Source organism: Mauremys mutica, chromosome 3, assembly GCF_020497125.1.
Source record: "Mauremys mutica isolate MM-2020 ecotype Southern chromosome 3, ASM2049712v1, whole genome shotgun sequence".
Lineage (NCBI taxonomy): Eukaryota > Metazoa > Chordata > Testudines > Geoemydidae > Mauremys > Mauremys mutica.
Genome location: NC_059074.1, coordinates 150,205,784 through 150,226,575, shown reverse-complemented (window position 1 = coordinate 150,226,575; position 20,792 = coordinate 150,205,784). Strand labels below are relative to the sequence as shown.

Below are 20,792 nucleotides of genomic sequence, written 5' to 3'. Positions count from 1 at the left end.
AACTAAATACTATAACCAATTAACCTAACTATACCACACTAAATACTATCTATAACTATGTATGCTATAGGAATTTTGAAAATCAAAGCAAATGCTATGGATGGGCTTCAACTCTTGCCATGGGGGTGAGAAGGAATTGACAGGGAGTTGGTGAAAATGCCCCTTTTATACTCTCATCTCAGTGCATGAGGAAGTGGCACATGCATTGCCTAGTAGTACTGATGGCAAAAGTCATTGACTCAAATGTATTGGATGCACATATACCTGCAGTGGACTGTATATGTGCACAATAAGTCAAAGGAGAACCAATACTGTTTGAGGAAAAAATGTGACAGATAAAGTAAAATTAATCTAATACAGAAATAACATGCTCAAAAATTACCTATACTGTAGACTAATTAAGGAACCTCAATAGAAAGAATCCATGAAAACTAAATTAAAAACAAGAGGTATAAAATTATTACTAATCCAAACAGATCTCAACTCCTCCACTGCTTACCTCCAGATACATAACTTGCATTCAGATTCCATAAGATTAGTGTGCCAATAGGGTCTTAGCAAAAAGAAAAGCTCTGACCATGTGACCAAATAATATGTAATTACAGAGTACTTTTATATTTCTAACGAACCTTATTTATTTTAAAAAAATCATTAATTATCAAAAAGAATGCCAATGTGTTTTCTCTTACCATAATCAGTAACATGAAACTCATACATTGTTTGATTGGTGTGTTTAGGGATTTCTGGCAAATCTAATTTGCTATCATTTGCTCGAATGAAGGCTTCCAGTTTATCCCTGCTATCCAGCTCCAGGAGAGCACCTAAACTCCACATTAATCCAAAAGCAAACAATTTATGAAGATGTGCTGGAGATGAAATACCGCCTTCTTCCTTTGAGGGAATCAACCCCTCCAAAAGATTAATAGACTGGAAATGTATAAAAAAAACAGCATTAAGAAAATACTACAATCAGTTTTAGCTCCATATATATTCAGACATTTAAAAACACATTTCGAAAACCAGTCAAGGTTGCTAAAGGACAATGTCGAACTCAAAATTATAACAAGGAAATATAGAGTAAAGCCATAGATAGATAGATAGATAGATAGATAGATAGATAGATAGATAGATAGATAGATAGATAAAACCATGGGTAAAATTTTCAAAGGAACCTACGTGACTTAGTAGCCTAAGTCTCATTTTCAAAAGTGACAAGTATTTAGGAGTCTGTCTCCCTGAAAATTAATCAGCTACATTTTTAAAGGTATTTATGGTGACTAATTCACAAAGAAACATTGTCACCTAACTTTTAGATGACCAGAAAAACACTGGGATTCATAAAGCCTGAGTTTGGCACCTAGGCTCCCTATACAATGTATGAGGAGAGACAGGCATCTCTGAATAGGATTCACAAAAGCCAGCATGCTATGCAACTCCTCGCCTAAGACCACCCATGGGAGATTTCAAGCTAAAGGGTGTGTGCTAAGCCTCACCCTTCTCTTGGAGACAGGTACCTAAGGTCGGGCTGCTGTGAGGCACCTCCTCTGCTTGGGATTCTCAGCAGCAAAATCTGTCCTGGCTTTAGGCACCTACCCCATTTCAGCAAGAAGCCCAGGAGGACAAGGAGGAGGAGGTTGTAGCTTATAACTTTTAACCCACTGATTAGAGTACTCATCTGGGATGTGAGAGATTCCTTGTTCAAGTCCCCCCTCTACCTGAGAGGCAGAAGAGAATTAAACTAGGATCTGCTTCATCTGAGGTGAGTGCCCTAATTACTGTACTATAGGATATTCTGATATAGGGCTTCCTTATTCTTTCCTGTTGAAGCTGTTCCACTGTGGATAAATAATAAAAATCACTGGCCCATCATCATCATCTAGCCATTTTGTGTAAGCTCACCTATAAGGACTGATCCAGTAGGCAAGGTCTGAACACACTTACTGTATCAGGTCTCTCAGGCAAGTTAGGCAGACATGTGAGGCTGCAGCATGCATGCTCAGAGGCAGTAACATAGGCATCGATGGAACTTTTACAGCAAAAAAAAAAAAAAAAAAAAGCACACTGACTGAGTTTATGTGCCCACATAGGGTTTGGAAGCAGCTGAGTGGAGGTTTTGTGAATTACAGTAGCAGTTAGGTGTCTAAGACCTTTTGTGAACCTAGCTCATAGTCTTTAAATCTATGGCAGAAGATGAAAAAATAATGCTCATTTGTAACAGATATTTTCTGCCAAAAACAAATAAACACACTATTTGAAAACACTCGGACTCCTTCCATCTTGAAAAGGAAAAATACATGGAAACATGCCAAAGTACAAGAGACAAAGTGCCAGATCACCTCAAAGAGAACGCAGGCATGCACAAGTGTGCACGCACATACACAAAAATTCCAGAAGACTGCATGGCTTATTGATGTCTCTGCGTCCCTCCACACCAATTGAGATGCCTTCAAACATCTTCACAAACTAGGCAGTACTCGCCAATCAAGTAGTCTCCAGGTGTAAGTCCAAAACTCATACTGAACCCAGTGGTCCAATCCACCTCAAAAAGGGAAAAGCTCCTAGGTTCCATCCCTTTCTCAAGTATGAAATTGATTTACTTGATGTAGAGTGCATAACCCTCTCACCCTCTGCCCTATGGGCTAGAACCCACAAGGGAACACCAGACAAGAAAAGAGACTGGTCACCTAACAAGAATGACCACCCTCTTTCCAAAAGGCTAAAAACAACAACAAAACAGGGTGTGACATTGTCTAATTAAAATATAACCATGATGCAAATCATTATTGCTACCACTGTTATATAATTGCAACTAATCTTATACAAAGTATAACTCATGGCCAGAAAGGGTTAAACAGCTTGCAGGCTGGATGACCCAAAGCCAACCTTTAAAGTCATGTAGAAAGGTATGGAAATGGTAATTAGAGCCATTCATGCTAAACAGGCTAGAACTTTGAAATGCAAACCTATATTGTTAGAAGTTAGAAGTGATACTAATTGTGTGTATCTTAGAGTGTAAACAGACAGTTCCTGTCTGTCACTATAGCTACTAATTCAGAGATCAAAAGAGAATATTAACATTTAGATGAATCTTGGGTAAAATAATGTCATTGTCTATATGTCTCTTTGAAGTTTGTAATAGACTGCCTAATGGATAAATTATCCTGTGTTAATTTGTGTAACTAATTACTGGTGGTGTTTAGAAAACAGAAGGTTACATAAAAAGCCTATTGTTTACCCAGGACTGTATGGTCAAATGGATGCTAGAAAACTGTATAAAAGACCATTGGGTCCTGATTCTGTCATCTCAGATCTGCTTGAGGCTTCATATAGGGGAAGCTTAAGCCATAAGGATTGAGATCCCAGTCCTAAACTGGAAAGCCCTGAAATGATATTGAACATTGAACCATAACCTATTAACTAAATTCTAAAGGAACTCTTTGCAGCTACAAAGCTCACCATCTCTGCTATGAATTTGAACCTCAAGAATTAAACTCATGTCTGTATGTATATTGATCTTTTAACCATACTCTCTCTCTCTCATTTTTTAATAAATTTTAGTTTAGTTAATAAGAATTGGCTGTATGCGTTTATTTGGGTAAGATCTGAAACATTCATTAACCTGGGAGGTAATATGTCCGATCCTTTGGGATTGGTAGAACCTTTTCTTTTCTATGATGAAACAAGATTTTCAGAAATCATCATATTTGACTTAGGTACCTGGAGGCCTGAGGCTGGATCACTTTAAGGGAACTGTGTTGTCTGGACTTCTGAGTAACCAGTAAGGTATAAACAGAAGCTTTTTCTGCTGGCTTGGTAAATCTAAGTATTGGAATATCCACCAGCTTTTGGGAGATTGTCTGCCCCATTCTTTGCAGTTCACCCTAACGGAACCCCGGTCACACGGGATAAAAACCCCAAAGCCTTTCCAGGTCTCCATTTTGTTCCATGAGTTCTAGCTTCTCCCCTGAACAAGAGGAACTCTCAGCTTTAGATCATCATAATGCTGAGCCAGAGAGCAGGAAAGGTTATTTCCTCCACGCATGTTTGAATCCATGGGGAAGAATGTAGTGACCACCACTGAGATCATTAGCCAGCATGTCAAACAAAGAGAATAAGCAGGCTAAAGCCAAGAGCGAATACCTTCCATCCAAAATTAAAATAGAATTTGATTTGCTGTCTTACTATATTCACTCTTCAAAGAAGTTAATAAATGGGAAACTCCTGACGCAAGAGAAGCTCATTTGGGAAACCTTGATATTCTAGAAGGATCCTAGAACCCAAAGATTTTCTGTTCATCCTCCCTACAGTTGATGCAGTGGTGGCAACCCTGGCAAAGGACTTGGTAATCCAAATGAAGAAAAATCATTGTTAAAGCAGAAGGAGCAAAATTTCCCCCACTAAGCAAGCCTGGAGGGTAACTGAATTGGGGAGACATCTTCCAGCTTTCCTCTTCATTTGTGAGGGTTTTTCTCTCATGTTGGATCTTAGCTCAGGAGAAGAGATGTTGCATGCAAGAGACCTGGGTACCCCAAAAGGAAAGAAAGACTTAAGATAAAAGTATTTTGACTCAGAACATTTAAAAGTTTTAATTTGCTGTGTAGCATGGTGCAACAAATGTAAATAATACTGAAGCTGCCAGCAGGCTGAATGAACAGAAACTTTTCCCAAAAGAGGGAGTGAAATTTACTTGGTGTGGTCAATAGGTGTGATCATACATGGAGTAGATGCAGTGCAGAGGAAAACCCATTACTGGAATGGCAAGCATAGTTATAATAGGGAAAACATTGTTCTAGAACAGTCTTGAGCATCTGAACTTATTGAAGATACAGCTCTAAATGACAGAAGAAGCCAGTGTGGGGCTGCCAGGATATATTCCTTTGAAATGAACAGGAGTACTTGTGGCATCTTAGAGACTAACAAATTTATTTGAGCATAAGTTTTCATGGGCTACAGCCCACTTCATCGGATGCTGTAGCCCACGAAAACTTATGCTCAAATAAATTTGTTAGTCTCTAAGGTGCCACAAGTACTCCTGTTCTTTTTGTGGATACAGACTAACATGGCTGCTACTCTGAACCTGTCCTTTGAAATGGAATTGTATTGCCACTTTAATCAGTACTCAAGGAAGTGAATGTATTTAGATGGCAATATCTGTTCTACCTGCATAATGTAGTTACATTCTAAAAGCTCCATTTTTGGATTAAGGTTTAGTTTCATGTATGTATATGCTGCTTCAAAGTTTCTGTCATATAAATTCTGTAAAATATCAGCTTCTTGAGGCGTACGTTTCTTTAGCCATGCCTGCAAAATAAAAAAACATAACATTTGTCTACCTACAAAGTACAACAAAATAAAAATAATAAGTAATACCTTTCCCCTCAGTCTTAATCTTACTTGTAAAATTGGTCTCCAGCTGAGAGCAGAAGAACTGATGTAGACCATGCCCATTCTAGAAACTGTTGCAGGAGAGGCATTCTCAATGTTGTGAACTTCAAATAACAGTTTACAAGTAGGAGACATAGGAATTCTGTCACCATTAGCTAGAGTCAGAGTCTTGTTATCATCCAAAACAGAATTTAAATTCTCAATCCAAATTGCATCCACGGGGCCATCTAAAATCAGAAAGATATTCTCACCTGGAAACAATCAAAACAGAAATAATTCACATTTTTACATCAAAATGGTAGCAAAATATATTCAAAGGAGGATATTTTAAATAGCTAAGCTATATGTATAAAAGTGTTACTTACCTACAGTAAAGGAACGTTATTTACCCATACAGTAACTGGAATTCTTTGATGTGCTATCCATATGCATATTCCACGACCACTTATGATGTGCAGGCACTGTAGATCAGTCTTTTGGCCAGCAGTACTTGTTATGGCCACACATATATGGCGGGTGTCCTCATGCCCCACACCAAGGGCATAGAAGAGCAGAATGGGTCAATCACCACACAGTTTCCTCTCTGCTGCAGAATCCTAGTGATATAGAACTCCACGGTAAAGGGAACAGAAGGCAGGTCGTGGAATATTGATATGGACAACACAACTTAAAAAACTCCAGTTACCAAGGTAAGTAACTTTCCTTTCTTTTTTGAGTGATTGTCCATATGCATATTCTACTTATGGTAAGGCTCAGAGTTTTAGGAGAATAGGGATTGTAACAGTCTTACCAAATACAGCATCCAATCTGGAGGTTTCAATGATTGCATAATGCATTGTAAATGTGTGAATAGAACCTCAGGTGATTGCTTTACATATGTGCATAATCAAAATATTCCTCACAGATGCTGCTGAGACTGCCTGAGCACTGGTGGAGTGAGTTCTGAGAGAAGCAGGAGGGTCCACTTTGGACACTTCAAAACCGGTTCTCACACACTAATTTTATTTCTACTAGCAACGTCTGTCACAATTGTGATACATACGGGCTATTCTCCTCCTGTCTACATTTTCCAGACGCAATTCAAAGCTGTAGCACAGCTCGTGACAGCCATGCCCCCTTCTCCAGCCTGCTGCCAGATGATTCATTCCAAAGCTGTGTAAAAACCCACAGAATATGATTAGTAACATTAATTTCAATGAGAACTATGTACAGTAGGGTATAGACTGAAGCAAAACTATCAAAATTAAATACTGTCCTTTGGCTAGGAAGCCAGCCAGGGAGGGTAGAATTGTGGGAAATGCTGTTAGCAGAAAGAAAATTAATGGATAGGAAATTTTGCCATTCTGCAGCCCAACATCTCCCACAATTTTGATATGTATGAGAAGTAGTGAGCAGTGAAAAGAAGTAGGGAGGGATAAGAAAAACGGAATGAGATAGGAAAGACCCCCAGAGTTAATTGCCTAAAATGCTATTACTAGACCACTGCCTGCAGCACCCTCATGGCAAAGGAGTCCTCTGCAAAGGATAGAAAGTCCACTGTACAGTGTGTAATAAAGATATAAACCAACAACCATGTTGCTGCCCTGCAGGTCTCTGTGGTGGAAGCACAAGCTCTTTCTTCCCACAAAGTTTCCATGGATCTTGTGAAGTGTGCTTTGATGCTGTCTGGAATATGAGCATCTGACACATTCTATGGCTCTATGATCCATGGCTTGATTCATTTAGCTACCAATATCTTAGATAACCTGAGTCCTTGGCACTTCAGATGAAAGAGGACAAAAAAGGAGACCAATTTTCTGATCAATTAGGTGCACTTGATATAGATCTTTAATGCTCTTCAAACTTCTAAAGTATGCCACAGCTTTTCTGTCAGGTGCTATGGCTTTGGACAGAATGAAGGGAGGACAATCTCCTGTGAGGCACTGAAAGGTGAATTAATCTTAGGCAAGGACAATTCTGGGATTCTTAGTACCACCTTGTCGTCATGGAACACACAGTGGGATTCCTGCATGGATAAAACTGCCAGTTCAGAAACTCATCTGGCAGGTCTGAGGGTGACCAGAAAACAATTTTTGATGGCAGAATGGAGATATTGATGTCAGAGGCTCAAAATGGTTAGGGCTTTTAACAGCAATGGTAGGTCCCACTTAGGAAAGATAGATCTAACCACAGGTTTAGCCAGTCTGACTACTCTGAGACATCTGGATACCTCAAGGCTCTCTGTCAAGGAAACAGAAGAATCCTGCAAATAGGACACTACTTGTAGCTGACATCTGGTGCTATGAAGCTGGGCTGAAGACCCTGGTCTATGCCTTCCCTGAAGAAAGTAAAGGGGGAAAAAAAGGGATAGCAGGATCCTTAGCAATTTTGTTGTGTTCTTGACACTATTAGTTAACTTAGCCCAGATGGAGGAGTAGGCCTGACATTGACCTTTGGTATGACTGTGAATTTCAGGGAGAAGAGTACTAGTGGAGGTACAGAGAGAAGCATATCCCAATGATGCTTGATGGTAACATACCATAACCAGCCCCGCATACACCAAAGATGTAGTCTGATATGTGTGCTGTTACAACTTGCATACCTGCTTATTCATTTTCTCTTCCCAGAGGTTTCACATTCTTCTCTGTTCACATCCTGGAAGGATAAGTGCAGCAGGACAGCTATCTCAGTTGACGAGTTAGAATGCTGGTACTTGCCTTTAGGCTTGTCCTCTACCACCTACTCAGGTTGGATCTGGATTATGGATGCAACCTTTTTGCACCAGGGTTCAAACATTTCTGGAGGGAAAAACCTTTGCTTCGTATTTTTTCTTGGCGTGCTCAGAGCCTGAATCTGAGAACTCCCCTTCCTCAGTGGAGGAGGAGGTGTTTGAGTCAGAGGACTCAGGTTATTTTACACCTTTTAGCACACAAGAAGCACAGGGTCAGGCCAATGATCCATCTTGCCCAGTATGCTGTCTTCCGACAGTGGCCATTGCCAGGTGCTTCAGAGGGAATGAACAGAACAGGCGATCATCAAGTGATCCATCCCCTGTCCTCCAGTCCCAGTTTCTGGCAATCAGAGGCTAGGGATATCCAAAGCAGGGGGTTGCATCTCTGACCAGCTTGACTAATAGCCATTGATGGACCTTTCCTCCAGGAACTTATCTAATTCTTTTATGAACCTTTATACTTTTGGCCTTTACAACATCACTTGGCAATGAATTCTACAGGTTGACTATGCATTGTGTGAAGAAATACTTCCTTTTGTTTGTTTTAAACTGCTGCCTATTAATTTCATTGGTTGACCCCTAGTTCTTGTGTTATGCGAAAGAGTAAATGACAGTTTCTTATCACTTTCTCCACACAATTCATGATTTTATAGACCTCTATCATATTCCCTCTTAGTTGTCTCTTTTCCAAGCTGAAAAGTCCCAGTCTTTTTCATCTCTCCTCATATGGAATCTGTTCCATACCCTTAATCATTTTGTTGCCCTTCTCTGTATCTTTTTAAATTTTAATATATCTTTTTTGAGATGGGGTGACTAGAACTGCATGCAGTATTCAAGGTGTGGACAAACCCTGGATTTATACAGTAGCATTATGATATTTTCTGCATTATCATCTATCCCTTTCCTAATGATCGCTAACATTCTGTTAGCTTTTCTGACTGCCAATGCACACTCAGTGGATGTTTTCAGCTAACTGTACACAATGACTCCAAGATCTTCTTTTTTGAGTGGTAACAGCTAATTTAGATCCATCATATTGTATTTATAGTTGGGATTACATGTTCCAAAGTGCATTACATTGCATTTATCAACACTGAATTTCATCTGCCATTTTGTTGCCCAGTTATCCATTTTTGTGAGATCCCTTTGTAACTCTTTGCAGTCAGGTTTGGACTTCACTATCTTGAGTAATTTTGTATCATTTGCAAATTTTGCTACCTCACTATTTACCCCTTTTTCCAGGTCATTTATGAGTATGTTAAACAGCACTAGTCCCAGTACAGATACCTGGGGGACACCACTATTTATCTCTCTCCATTCTGAAAACTATTTACTTCTGCCCTTTTTGTCCTGTCTTTTAACCAGTTACTAATCCATGAAAGGACCTTTCCTCTTATCCCATGACTGCTTACTTTGCTTAAGAGCTTCTGGTGAGGGACCTTGTCAAAAGCTTTCTGAAAGTTCACGTCCACTATATCCACTGGATCAACCTTGTCCACATGCTTGTTGACCCCCTCAGAGAACTTTAATAGTTTGGTGAAGAATGATTTCCCTTTACAAAAGCCGTGTAGACTCTTCCCCAACATATCATGTTGATGCATGTGTCTGATAATTCTGTTTTTTTCTATAGTTTCAGCTAATTTGCCTGGTACTGAAATTAGGCTCACTGGTCTGTAATAGCCAGGATCACCTCCGAAGATTTTTTCAAAAATTAGTGTCAGATTAGCTATCTGCCAGTCATATAAGTACACAAACTGATAATTTGCAATCCCAAACTGTAAACTGGCTGACTAATAAGATTTTTGACTAAATAAATCTCATTGCTTTGGCTCCCAGTCTTTTGGCATGGTTTTGAATTGTTGCCTGGGATTCTTATTTGCAGCTATCACCACAAGGGAACCATGCACCAGGTAGGAATAAAAGAGTTCATCTCTCTTAGAGGGAATGTGATATGTGTCTCGTTTTCCAGACACTGAAGCTGCAGAAGTGGGAATCTGCCAAAGAATTTTTGCAGAGTCTATAATGGTCTCATGAAACAGAGACGGTCCATCCCCTTTTAAGAGTAGTAGAAATAGTGGTACCGAAGCAGGTGCTGAAGGCTTCAGTACCAGAGCAGCAGGAGTAGATCGCACCAGAGCTGGAGTTACAGTAGTTGGTAACAAGCTCGGTGAGAAGGAAACATGAGATGACACTGTATTAGACACTGTTTTCGCCTGGTGTTTCAGTGTTGAGGCCACATGGGGCAGCAAAATCTCCCTTGAGGTGGAACGGTGCATTTGAAGCCATTTTCTTTTCTGAGGAGAGACTAATTGGAGAGCTGCCTCTCATTTTCCTTACCATGCCCCTTCTTCACAGCAGGAACACTATCAGTCTTTCTCAGATTCTGGGCTAAAGAAGCAGCTGATGGGATTTCAGATGTTGTAGACCTCTTGTTCACTGGTGCACTCCTATAACTTATCAGGTCATAAATAGAGGGGTCAAAGGACCTCAGCTCTGAAGATGGTTTCATGGCTCTGCCCATTAAAAATATTTGGAGCCTCCATAGATTTTCAGTTCCTATGAGTAAAGTACCTACAAATTGTACAGTTGCCATGGATGTGCAATTCTCCCATACAAAATAAGCACTTTAGATGCCCACTATTCGTAAGCATTTCTTAAAACAGAGACTTAAGACTCAGTATCAAGAGTAAAGATAATTTCCTGGTAAAATATAAACCTAGGCTAAATACAAACAACATACCAAATGGGCAACAAGCTAGCTACTACTGACTATAAAATTTCTATACAAAGATAGAGAAAAAGATACAGGAGTTCACTGAAGTAACAGACTGAGCAGCTCTGTCTTGAAGCCAGGAGGCAGTGAGAGTAACTGAATAGTGGTTGGCCTGCTCTGACCTTTTATGTTCTCAGTGTGAAGCAACAGGAAACTCAGAGTGTATGCTCAGCCACAACGGGCACTCACGGCCATAAAGACTCCAATGTCAGATGTATGAGATGCATGCACACCCTAAGTGGAATATGCATATGGACAATCAGTAAAAGGAAAACTCTTGTCTTCTAGTAGCATTGACTCGACAAAGCCCCACTGTAGGAGTTGAATACCTAGCCAGGGAACCAATTCTGAAGCAGTAGCTGGCAGTGGGGCGGGGGGGTAGATGCCTGTATCCTAACCCCACATCCCAAGGCAATTATAAATAACCCACACTTTTAACTGTTTCTCTCTGCCTCTTGAAGCCCAATAGAGTTGGGTTCTGAAGTTAAAGGGAAGGAAAAGCAAGGGTCAGTGTGGCTTCCCAAAGGAATACAATCAGCAAACAAGAGTTACTGTAAGTAAGAAACTTCATTCTCTTCCGCCCGGCACTGCGTCCACAGTTCCACTATAGCAGACTGGATGGCACTGAACTTGGCTGAGAAGCACAGCTACTGTAAATCAACAGCGATTTAAACACCTTTCTCCTGAAACCAAGTATCTGCCTTCATACAATATCCTATATAGTTCTAAAGGCCAAAATTTTCAAACGTGGGTGCCTAAAATGAGGAAACTATCTACATTTAGGCAGCTAAATAAAAGTGGCCTGTTTTTTATAGGTGTGGATTACTCGCAACTTCCGCTTCAGTCAACAAGAGCTGTGGGTGCTCAGTAACTTTAAAAAACAAGAGCACTTTTATTTAGGTGAATATATATGGATGTAGGTGCCTAATTTTAGGCACCCAAGCTTGAAAATGTTGGCCTGTATTTCTGTTTTTGATATTACTGTTAATTCCAAATTCTAAAACAAAAGTTGCAGAAACTAAGATTCGCTTCCTCCGCCAAAAATATTTTAGTTTCAGTTAGAGATCAAAAAACATATCATTAGGAATAGCAGTTTTGCAATCACAGACCCTATTAAAGCAATTAACATTAAAATAGAAAATACATTATTTTAAAGCCACTAAAACTAATCCATACAAATCTTGATTATAATTTTACAAAAGCAAAGCATAATTCATATTAACAGTGCTGAACTGGAAAGTTGAAGTGACTAGGTCTCTGAAGCCCTCTGTAGCTAATAATAATAATAATAATTGGAGATATACCAATCTCCTAGAACTGGAAGGGACCTTGAAAGGTCATCAAGTCCAGCCCCCTGCCTTCAGTAGCAGGACCAAGTACTGATTTTTGCCCCAGATCCCTAAGTGGCCCCCTCAAGGATTGAATTTACAATCCTGGGTTTAGCAGGCCAATGCTCAAACCACTGAGCTATCCCTCCCCCCCAACAGCTCCACTATCATGACTCTGCTCACTCATTCCTATGGCAACAGGGCTGCAGAGGGCTCTCTGTGCTGCTGCAGGAGCCATTCAGCAGCAGAGTGGCCTCTCTTACAGCCAGTGGGCTCATCCTCTGCCTCCTCACACTGCCAGCTGGAGGCCTCTGCTCTGTTATCCCAACCTTCTCATGGATCTCATGCTGGGAGACAAAGAAGGGATTTGGATAATGCAGAGCTTCGGATAATAGGGTTTTGGATAAACAGGAGTATGCAGTATATAAAAAGGAGAGGTCCTGGGAGTTAGTTGGGAATGAACAGAGCTGCAGTCACTTTTCCAGTCTCCAGATAAGTTTGGTAACTATAGCCTTACTTTCTGTGTTGTGCTTTATTAATATTTATTAGATCAAAGATTGCTAGTCAAAGATTCATTCAGCCAGATTATTTCACCTCTTATTAATAACAGACCTGAACTGAAATCCCTCATCATAACTATATTTCTTCATTCAAGAGAGAGTATGTTACCACATTTTCAAATAGATACTTTTTTAGAACAGCACATATGAGATACTCTGATTACAACATATATAATATATTTGCATACCCTTTTTAGCTTTTAGTGTTTTCCTCCACAGTGTAGAAAAGATTCCATCTGTCCAGTCATTAGTTGCAGTATCAAGTTTGCCAAACATTTGAGGAGCAGTAATAGCTTTTGGGTTCATACGCATTTCTCTATGAGGACGCCCACACTCTGTCATTGACTTCATCAACATAGTTATAACTGTTGTTTTTCCAGATCCACTGGGTCCAAGTATCATCAACCCATGGCGTACTTTATAAGTTTCATATAACTAATAAGAAAAAAGTGAACAATTTTGAAAAATATCATGCCTATTTAAAAAAGCTATTTTTGCTCAGATTTAATCATATGAGCCATAGACAATATTTATAGAATTACATTTAAAGAGAAGACACCTATTTGATAGCAATTAGAAAGCTTTACAGATGAAGTACAAACTTCAAAATTACAATGTTTCAAATATATTCGTAATTGCTACTCTTTGTATAATGCTACTGATTAACCTGTAGCTCCTAAACTGATGAAAACCAAATGTGTTTATTGTGAAACTTAGTTTCTTGAGGGGATTCCTGTCTGACCTCTTCAGAGCAGCTCAAAAATAATTTTACTATAACATATTTTTAAAAGAAGTTTCATGCTATTCACAGAGAAAAATGAATGCTAATACAAACAAGGTATAGCAAGAGAATGGTTACCCATTGCAGTTCTAAATAATGTGAGTGTGTAAAGTACACATAAACAAAGAATACCTCCAGTTTTGTATTCTGGTGATCATGGGAATTTCTGTTATCACAGGGAGATTTCAATGTCCAAAACAGCTGGATTTAACCTAAGGCTCTCCCCCCCCACCCCCCGCCTTGGTTTGGATATACCACATGATGGTAATACTAGCCTTTATATCAACAATATTAACTCAATACTTGTTTACCTTTCAATATTCTGTGTGGGGTAGCATTCATTGCTTGAGACTTAATTTTATCCTTAATCTCTTTAAAATAGGACAATGTGTCATCCATCTTGGAACTAAAATAAGACTCTTTTAAAGACCTAGCCAAAATACTGGCCTGAACTTCAGGGCCAAAGGTCAACTAAATAGCCAGTAAAGCTATTTTATCATAGCCATAGACACATTGTAAATACTTGAATCTGAGACATCATAAACTGCCTGGGACTCAAGTCCTTTTGTCCATTTTCCTTAAGAGGCTTTCTCTGTGAGGTAGTCTCAGTCATAGCTACCCATAGGAGCCTGAAAAGGGAAAATTACTTATTCTATAATTTACTTTCTAGTGGCAGCATCTCCCACAATTCATTATGAATAGGCTATCCCTTTGCCCTGTGGAATTTGGCAGTGGTACAATTTTGCTTCCAAGGGTTCTTGGAGAGTTATTCCTAAGCTGTAGAGATAGTCATATAGCTGTCAGTTAAGAACATTATTCACTTTAAAATTGAATTCGCTTTTACCTATATACATAATTCATACTCCAAAAAAAAGAATCAATTACCAGGGTAGACTTAATCATGGGGGATGTTACCACTAGAGAGGAAATTATTGGGCAAGAAACTTTCCACTCTAGCACATAGTATCCCCCACAGTCTGTGACAAATAAAAAGAAGTGAGCAGTGAATTATATCAGTTGAGAAGGAAAGAGACAGTTTGGATATCCAGAGCACATGGCATATTGGGTAAAAGAAGGCAAAGAAGGAGCCCAATCTTCTTTTCAAGATGGTGTGCTTGAGATAGATCTTTAGTGGTCTAAGAACACCCAGATTATGCAATAGCTTTCTGTACAATGCTGTGGCTTTTAGATAAAATAAGGGAAGGTCATCCTGACCTCCTGAGAGGCATGGAAAGATGCATTCACTTTTGGCAAGAAAGATCTTGGGGTCCTTATCCCCTTATCATAGAACACATAATGAGGTTCCTGCATGGATAAAGCTGCCAACTCCTAAACTCGTCTAGGAGGCATGATAGCAACCAAGAAATAGTTGTAGGTCCCATTTAAAAAGACTGGTCTGACTGGAATCCACCACTGAACAGACACAAGGGGTCAGAGCTCTTGCAAGCTTCGTCATGCATCCGACGAAGTGGGTATTCACCCACGAAAGCTCATGCTCCAATACATCTGTTAGTCTATAGGGTGCCACAGGACTCTTTGCTGCTTTTACAGATCCAGACTAACACAGCTACCTTCTGATACCTGCAAGTTGAGAGAGATGGATTCTTCAACAACAGGGGATGAAGTCTTTGGGAACTGAATATAGGTGAGAAACCAGATAAGGTAAAAACAGCAAAGAGTCCTGTGGCACCTTATAGACTAACAGACGTATTGGAGCATGAACTTTCGAGGGTGAATACCCACTTCGTTGGATGCAACAGATAAGGTAAAAATCTTTCACTTAGAAAGACAAGGAAAGCCAGCACATTATACTTCTGTGTAAGTACCTGACTGAGAGAAAGTCAGCCATGGCTAGAAAGAAAAAAAAGACTGGTAAGAAATATACCTAGAACCAAGCTGCAGCTTGCTGAGTAAAGTGTTAGCCACTAGAAAGTGTATTTAATTTTTGTTTGCTTGTGACGATTTTGTTTTTATCCCTTGTACTCCCTTAAAGTTCCATATCTTTTTGTTAATAAACTTTTTTCACTTTAATCTAAAACAACACAGTGCTGTATTTGTATTTAAGTGGAGCTAACAATTACTTCAAGTGATAAACTGCTTTTGTTTCTTTAAAGGATCAATAGACCGCATTACTCCTCTGAATGTTCCAGGAAAGGGCTGGACATTTCAGGGTAGACAATTGGGGGGAAATTTGGGACTGGGGGTGTGATGGGGTCACTTGACTAGCAGTAACAAATGCTGATGGAGACCAGACTTTGGCTGTGGTGTAACAAGCAGGCTGCTGGAGTCAGCATTGCTGAACCAGGGTTGGTTAACATACAGACACTCAGGGCTTGGCTACACTGGAGAGTTGCAGCCCTGGTGGAGGCTTTACAGCGCTGCAATTTAGTAACTGTCCACACCTGCAAGGCACATCCAGCGCTGCAACTCCCTGGCTGCAGCGCTGGCTGTACACCTGGTCTGCTTGGGGTATAACGAGTGCAGTGCTGGTGATGCAGCGCTGCTCGTCAAGTGTGGCCACACACCAGCGCTGTTATTGGCCTCCAGGGTATTAGGAGATATCCCAGAATGCTTTTAACTAAATTACTCTCTTTGTTTTGTTATGATACCTCTCTTTGTTTTGTTGTGAACTCGGGGCTCCGGGAGCTGCTTATCTAAAAAACAAACACAGCTCTTGTTTGCTGTGATCAATCTGTAACTGACTGTGATCAATCAATTGAGATAACCCACTACCTTGCTGTGAATGAGGCAGGCATGGGGGATGAGTGTTTGCTTGAGGAGAGAAACAGCGGCGGGGGGGGAAGGGAGTCCGTTGGAGCAGCTGCTTATCTGGTCTGCAGGCTATTTGCAGTTAAGAGTAAATGAGGGGTCGAGGAAATTTTCAGATTTTGCAAGGCAGGGAGCTGAAGTGTCGGCTCCAAAAATCCACTCTCTCTCTCTCCCCCGCTCCCTGTCACACTCCATCCCACCCCCCTCTTTTGAAAAGCACGTTGCTGCCACTTGAACGCTGGGATAGCTGCCCATAATGCACCACTCCCAACAGAGCTGCAAATGCTGCAAATGTGGCCACACTGCAGCGCTGGTAGCTGTGAGTGTGGCCACACACCAGCGCTTTCCCTACACAGCTGTACGAAGACAGCTTTAAGTCCCAGCGCTGCACATCTGTAAGTGTAGCCATGCCCTCAGTGTATTCTTGTATGCTGGCTGTGAGCATCCAGACAAGGAACTACAGCAGCAAAGCATTTTAAGGAACTCGGGGTTACAGGACAAGCAGTGACACAACATCTCACTTGTTTGAATTGCACCTCAAAACATGACACCTGTGAATTTGGATGGGCACAGGATGTGTGTGTCATGGATGTCTGCAGTCTGGCGGTGTAGCCAAATGAGGTTGGCTTCTGAGCTGGATGCTGTGGCCCTGACTCAGAATCTCATTGCATCCTCTGAGGCATCTACTACAAAGGCTGTTGCTAGGGATACTTTCTTCAGGATAGGCTAGAAGTCAGGATGGCCCATGTCTTTCATTGATTTAAGGTCATCCAGCCTGAATTCTGTTTCAGAGTAGCAGCCGTGTTAGTCTGTATCCGCAAAAAGAACAGGAGTACTTGTGGCACCTTAGAGACTAACACATTTATTTGAGCATAAGCTTTCATGGGCTACAGCTCACTTCTTTGGATGCATAGAATGGAACACACAGACAAGAGATATTTATACATACAGAGAACATGAAAAGGTGGAAGTATGCATAGCAACTGGAAGAGTCTAATCAATTGAGATGAGCTATCCTGCTAAATATCTCCTGTCTGTGTGTTCCATTCTATGCATCCAAAGAAGTGAGCTGTAGCCCACGAAAGCTTATGCTGAAATAAATTTGTTAGTCTCTAAGGTTCCACAAGTACTCCTGTTCTTTTTTCCTGAATTCTGTGGTTCTCTTAAAGAAGGTAATGGCCAGTGATGCTCTAATGGTGCCTGAGGAAGCCTCAGAGTGGCTCTCACTTTTCTGGCAGTTATTTCTTTGGGGAAAAATCCCCCTTTGGATGGGATTGTCATATCTTTTGCTAAAAATATCACTACAGCATTGACCTTTGGTTTATTCTGTGATGGCTTGTTTGAGCTCTAACATTTAATAGTATCGAAGTGTTCATCCCATTAGGTGTTTCTCATTCATCACTGATTATGCCCACAAAGGCTGGGTGCAGCAAGATGGCTGTATCATGCAGAGATTTGGAAGGCAGGTATTTACCCATAGACCTGTCATCATGTGCCTAAATGGCAGAGACAATATTTCTGTACACAGTCTCAAACTTATCAGGGAGAAAAAACCCTTGCAACTTTTTTTCCTGCTCAGAGACAGAATCTTAGAGTACTCCTTCCTCAGTACAGGAGATGGCTCCAGAGTCATAGGATAAATAGCATCTAGATTTGTGTCATCCCCCCCTCCCACCCTTTTTATTCTTTTTGGGTTTCTTTGGCCTTTTTCACCTACTTTTCAGGAGTTGCCACTGGGCTGTGACTGCACAGGATATCTCTTTATTTAGTGTCTTGATCTTTCTGGATATATCTCCAGCTGTGTCCTCCCGCTCAGGATCCCACTTCCATGCCTGGGGGTGGGTCTCTCATTGCTAGAGTCCCCAGATTTGTACTGTGAAGCAGGGGAGCTGTGTAGGAACCCTGCTTTTTTCCCCAGGGAGCTGAGTACTCACTTTAGTATCTGACAGGGGTGGGAGGGTGGACATGGTGCTCCTTAAGGTTATTTTTCATCCGACTCACCTCTGCCCTGGGACATACCCCCTAAGCTGGCCAGATGGTGTCCTCCTCATCCTTGGATTGTCTCTGTAATATGCTCTGTATTTCCTGATTAGGTTTTTCTGCACTGGAGTTGTGGCTCCTTGTGGGGAGGCATGGTGGACCTTACAAACCTCTCTAAGACCCTGCTCTGGCATTGTGAGAGTTGGCTGGCTGTGATCAGGCAGAGTATAATTCACGCTCTGAAGAGCCCATAATTCCTGCCTCATTGTTTTGATTTAGCCTAGTGTTTGTGGGAGAGCTCTGCCATGCGGGGGGCAGGCGCAAGGAGTTCAGTACGGAGGTTCTGAAGTAATGCACCTGAGTGGCTGATACCACCAGACTGCTATTTATCTGATCCAGGAGAGGAGAAGGAGAAAGGGAGATTAAAGGCTGCACACAACTACTCCAAAACACAATTAAAGTCAAAGCTGGCATAGAAATAGTTGGGAGCAAAGCAAACTATCACTCATGAGCAACACATGAGCTGCCATTAGGGGAGGCTATCCCTCAGCCCCACTGCTTCTGCCAGAGGCCCCACCGCACCTCTGCCTCCTCTCTCGCCCCTTCAGCTCCCCTCCCCAGCTGGAGCCCATCCCCTCTTCCCATCCCCTCCCCCCCGGTGGCTGCTGGCCCCGCCGCCTCAGCCCTGGGCTGCCCTGCCCAAGCGCCCCCAGCCCCCCGAGCACAGGGTGGGCAGCCCCAGCGCCCCCCCTCCCGAGCACAGTGCACCATGGCCCCAGCACCCCCATCTCCCTCCAAGCACAGTGCACCATGGCCCCAGTGCTCCCAGTTCCCCCCGCCCCCGAGCACATGGAACCACAGTCCCAGTGCCCCCAGCCTCCTCAAGCACAGGGCACCATAGCCCCAGCCCTGGACGCTGCGGCCCCAGTGCTGGGCAGCCCAAACACTGGGCAGGCAGCCCAGCACGCTGAGCCCTGGGTGCCGTGGCCCCAGCGCCCCCAGCATCCCTGAGGCTGTGTTACAGCATTGAACTGATCCTGGAAACCAGAGCCAGGAGGAGAATAGACCCATAGGTCTCAAAATTGTTGGAGATGCTGGGCTGCAGAAAAGGATTTCTTACTTATCTCTGTATAAACCAATTATGGTATAACTAGATTGAAATGGAGCCCTTCTGTGGCTCTGTTGTGAGGATATACTCCTTGTGCTCAGCTGTCCAGTTAATGAAAATGGGGCAAGACCCCTTCTCACCTCTGAGACACAGATCCCTATTCCCTGGCAGACTGAGAACCCACAGGCTGAGAATCAGAAAGGCACAGTTTAATCCTAGAGCCATCAGAAAGAACTATGGACTACTTCCAAATTCCACAAGGAAGAGGCATATCCTATTCATTATGAACTAAGGAGAATGTGATGCACAAAAATAGATTATTCACATACAGAATTCAAGAGCATCTATTATGATCTATAGTTTGTCTGAAGGCTTTGAGCAATAAGATGCTCTACCTGAATAAGCTTAAGATTCCAAGGTGGATGATTAATCAATCCTGCCTCTTCAACCTGGTTGGCTACTGCAGCCTGTAGTTCAACATATATACTACTGTCCAACTGTAGCCCAGGGAAGAGGTCATTGATGAGACTAAGAAATAAAGGCTCATCTTCGTCTACCTGAAAAATGAAAAAAAAGTTTAAAAGCACAACTATGTATAGTATAGTTTTCTTTTCTCATAAGTCAAAATGAATCATTATGATAATAATGAGCATTAAACAATTTAGGAGCTGATTTCAAAATAACATGCTGATTATGCCCCTAAATTCAGGCTACCAAAAAAGAAGGAACATAATTTAAGAAGATGCACACCAACTTTTGAGTATGCCTAATTATGTATATTTTAGATGTGTACCCATGTATACAAATGTGCATCATTGAGCAGGCTGACTATAAAGAGCAATCTAGTTAAGTGAGCACTCAAGTTAATCTCTTCATTTATACCGTGTTCATCACCCTGTGCACACTTAATTTAGTAAGGAAAATAACACTGCCCATGCACAGCACACTAGTGTTTTGTTTATGACCTCAAGCATTTTAAGCATTGTCTTCAAATCTGATTAGCACATTCTGCTCATTGAGTTACTTGCCAGTCTGAATTTTAAAAATGAAGTTTAGAAGTGTTTGAGATTTTTTTAAAAAGCATATAAAAAACTGTAAACTATAAAAAAAAGGTAAGACATTCACCTATACACTACTGAACTCTTAAACTGAGAGTCTCACCAGTTTAGAGAGGTTCATATCCCTTAGTCCTCTCATAACAGTACTCAATTCACTGTCATCTGGTCTGGCCCTCTTTTGAGCTCCAAGGGTCCTTAATACGGAAAGGATATTCCTCAGACCAAAGTCATAATGAACCTAAAAAAGGAAAAAAATTAGCTTAAATACCAATAAAAATTGGAAGTCTCCAGATTTATTTCCTCAATAGATCTATACTCAGAGTTGTGTGCTAAGCCACAC

The 20,792-nt window shown here is 41.3% G+C and overlaps 1 protein-coding gene across 1 annotated transcript in view; it reads right to left on the bottom strand.

The window, feature by feature from the left end:
* The window catches only part of DNAH8 (dynein axonemal heavy chain 8), a 594,173-nt gene that overhangs the window by 185,197 nt on the left and 388,184 nt on the right, over positions 1–20,792 (bottom strand). Inside the window, exons 49-54 of the mRNA XM_045010583.1 lie at positions 20,556–20,690; positions 19,790–19,951; positions 12,945–13,191; positions 5,395–5,636; positions 5,161–5,301; positions 690–927 (exon numbers count right to left, since the gene is read on the bottom strand). Of these exons, the coding sequence (XP_044866518.1) occupies positions 690–927; positions 5,161–5,301; positions 5,395–5,636; positions 12,945–13,191; positions 19,790–19,951; positions 20,556–20,690 (1,165 nt within the window). The remainder of the gene's footprint in view (positions 1–689; positions 928–5,160; positions 5,302–5,394; positions 5,637–12,944; positions 13,192–19,789; positions 19,952–20,555; positions 20,691–20,792) is intronic.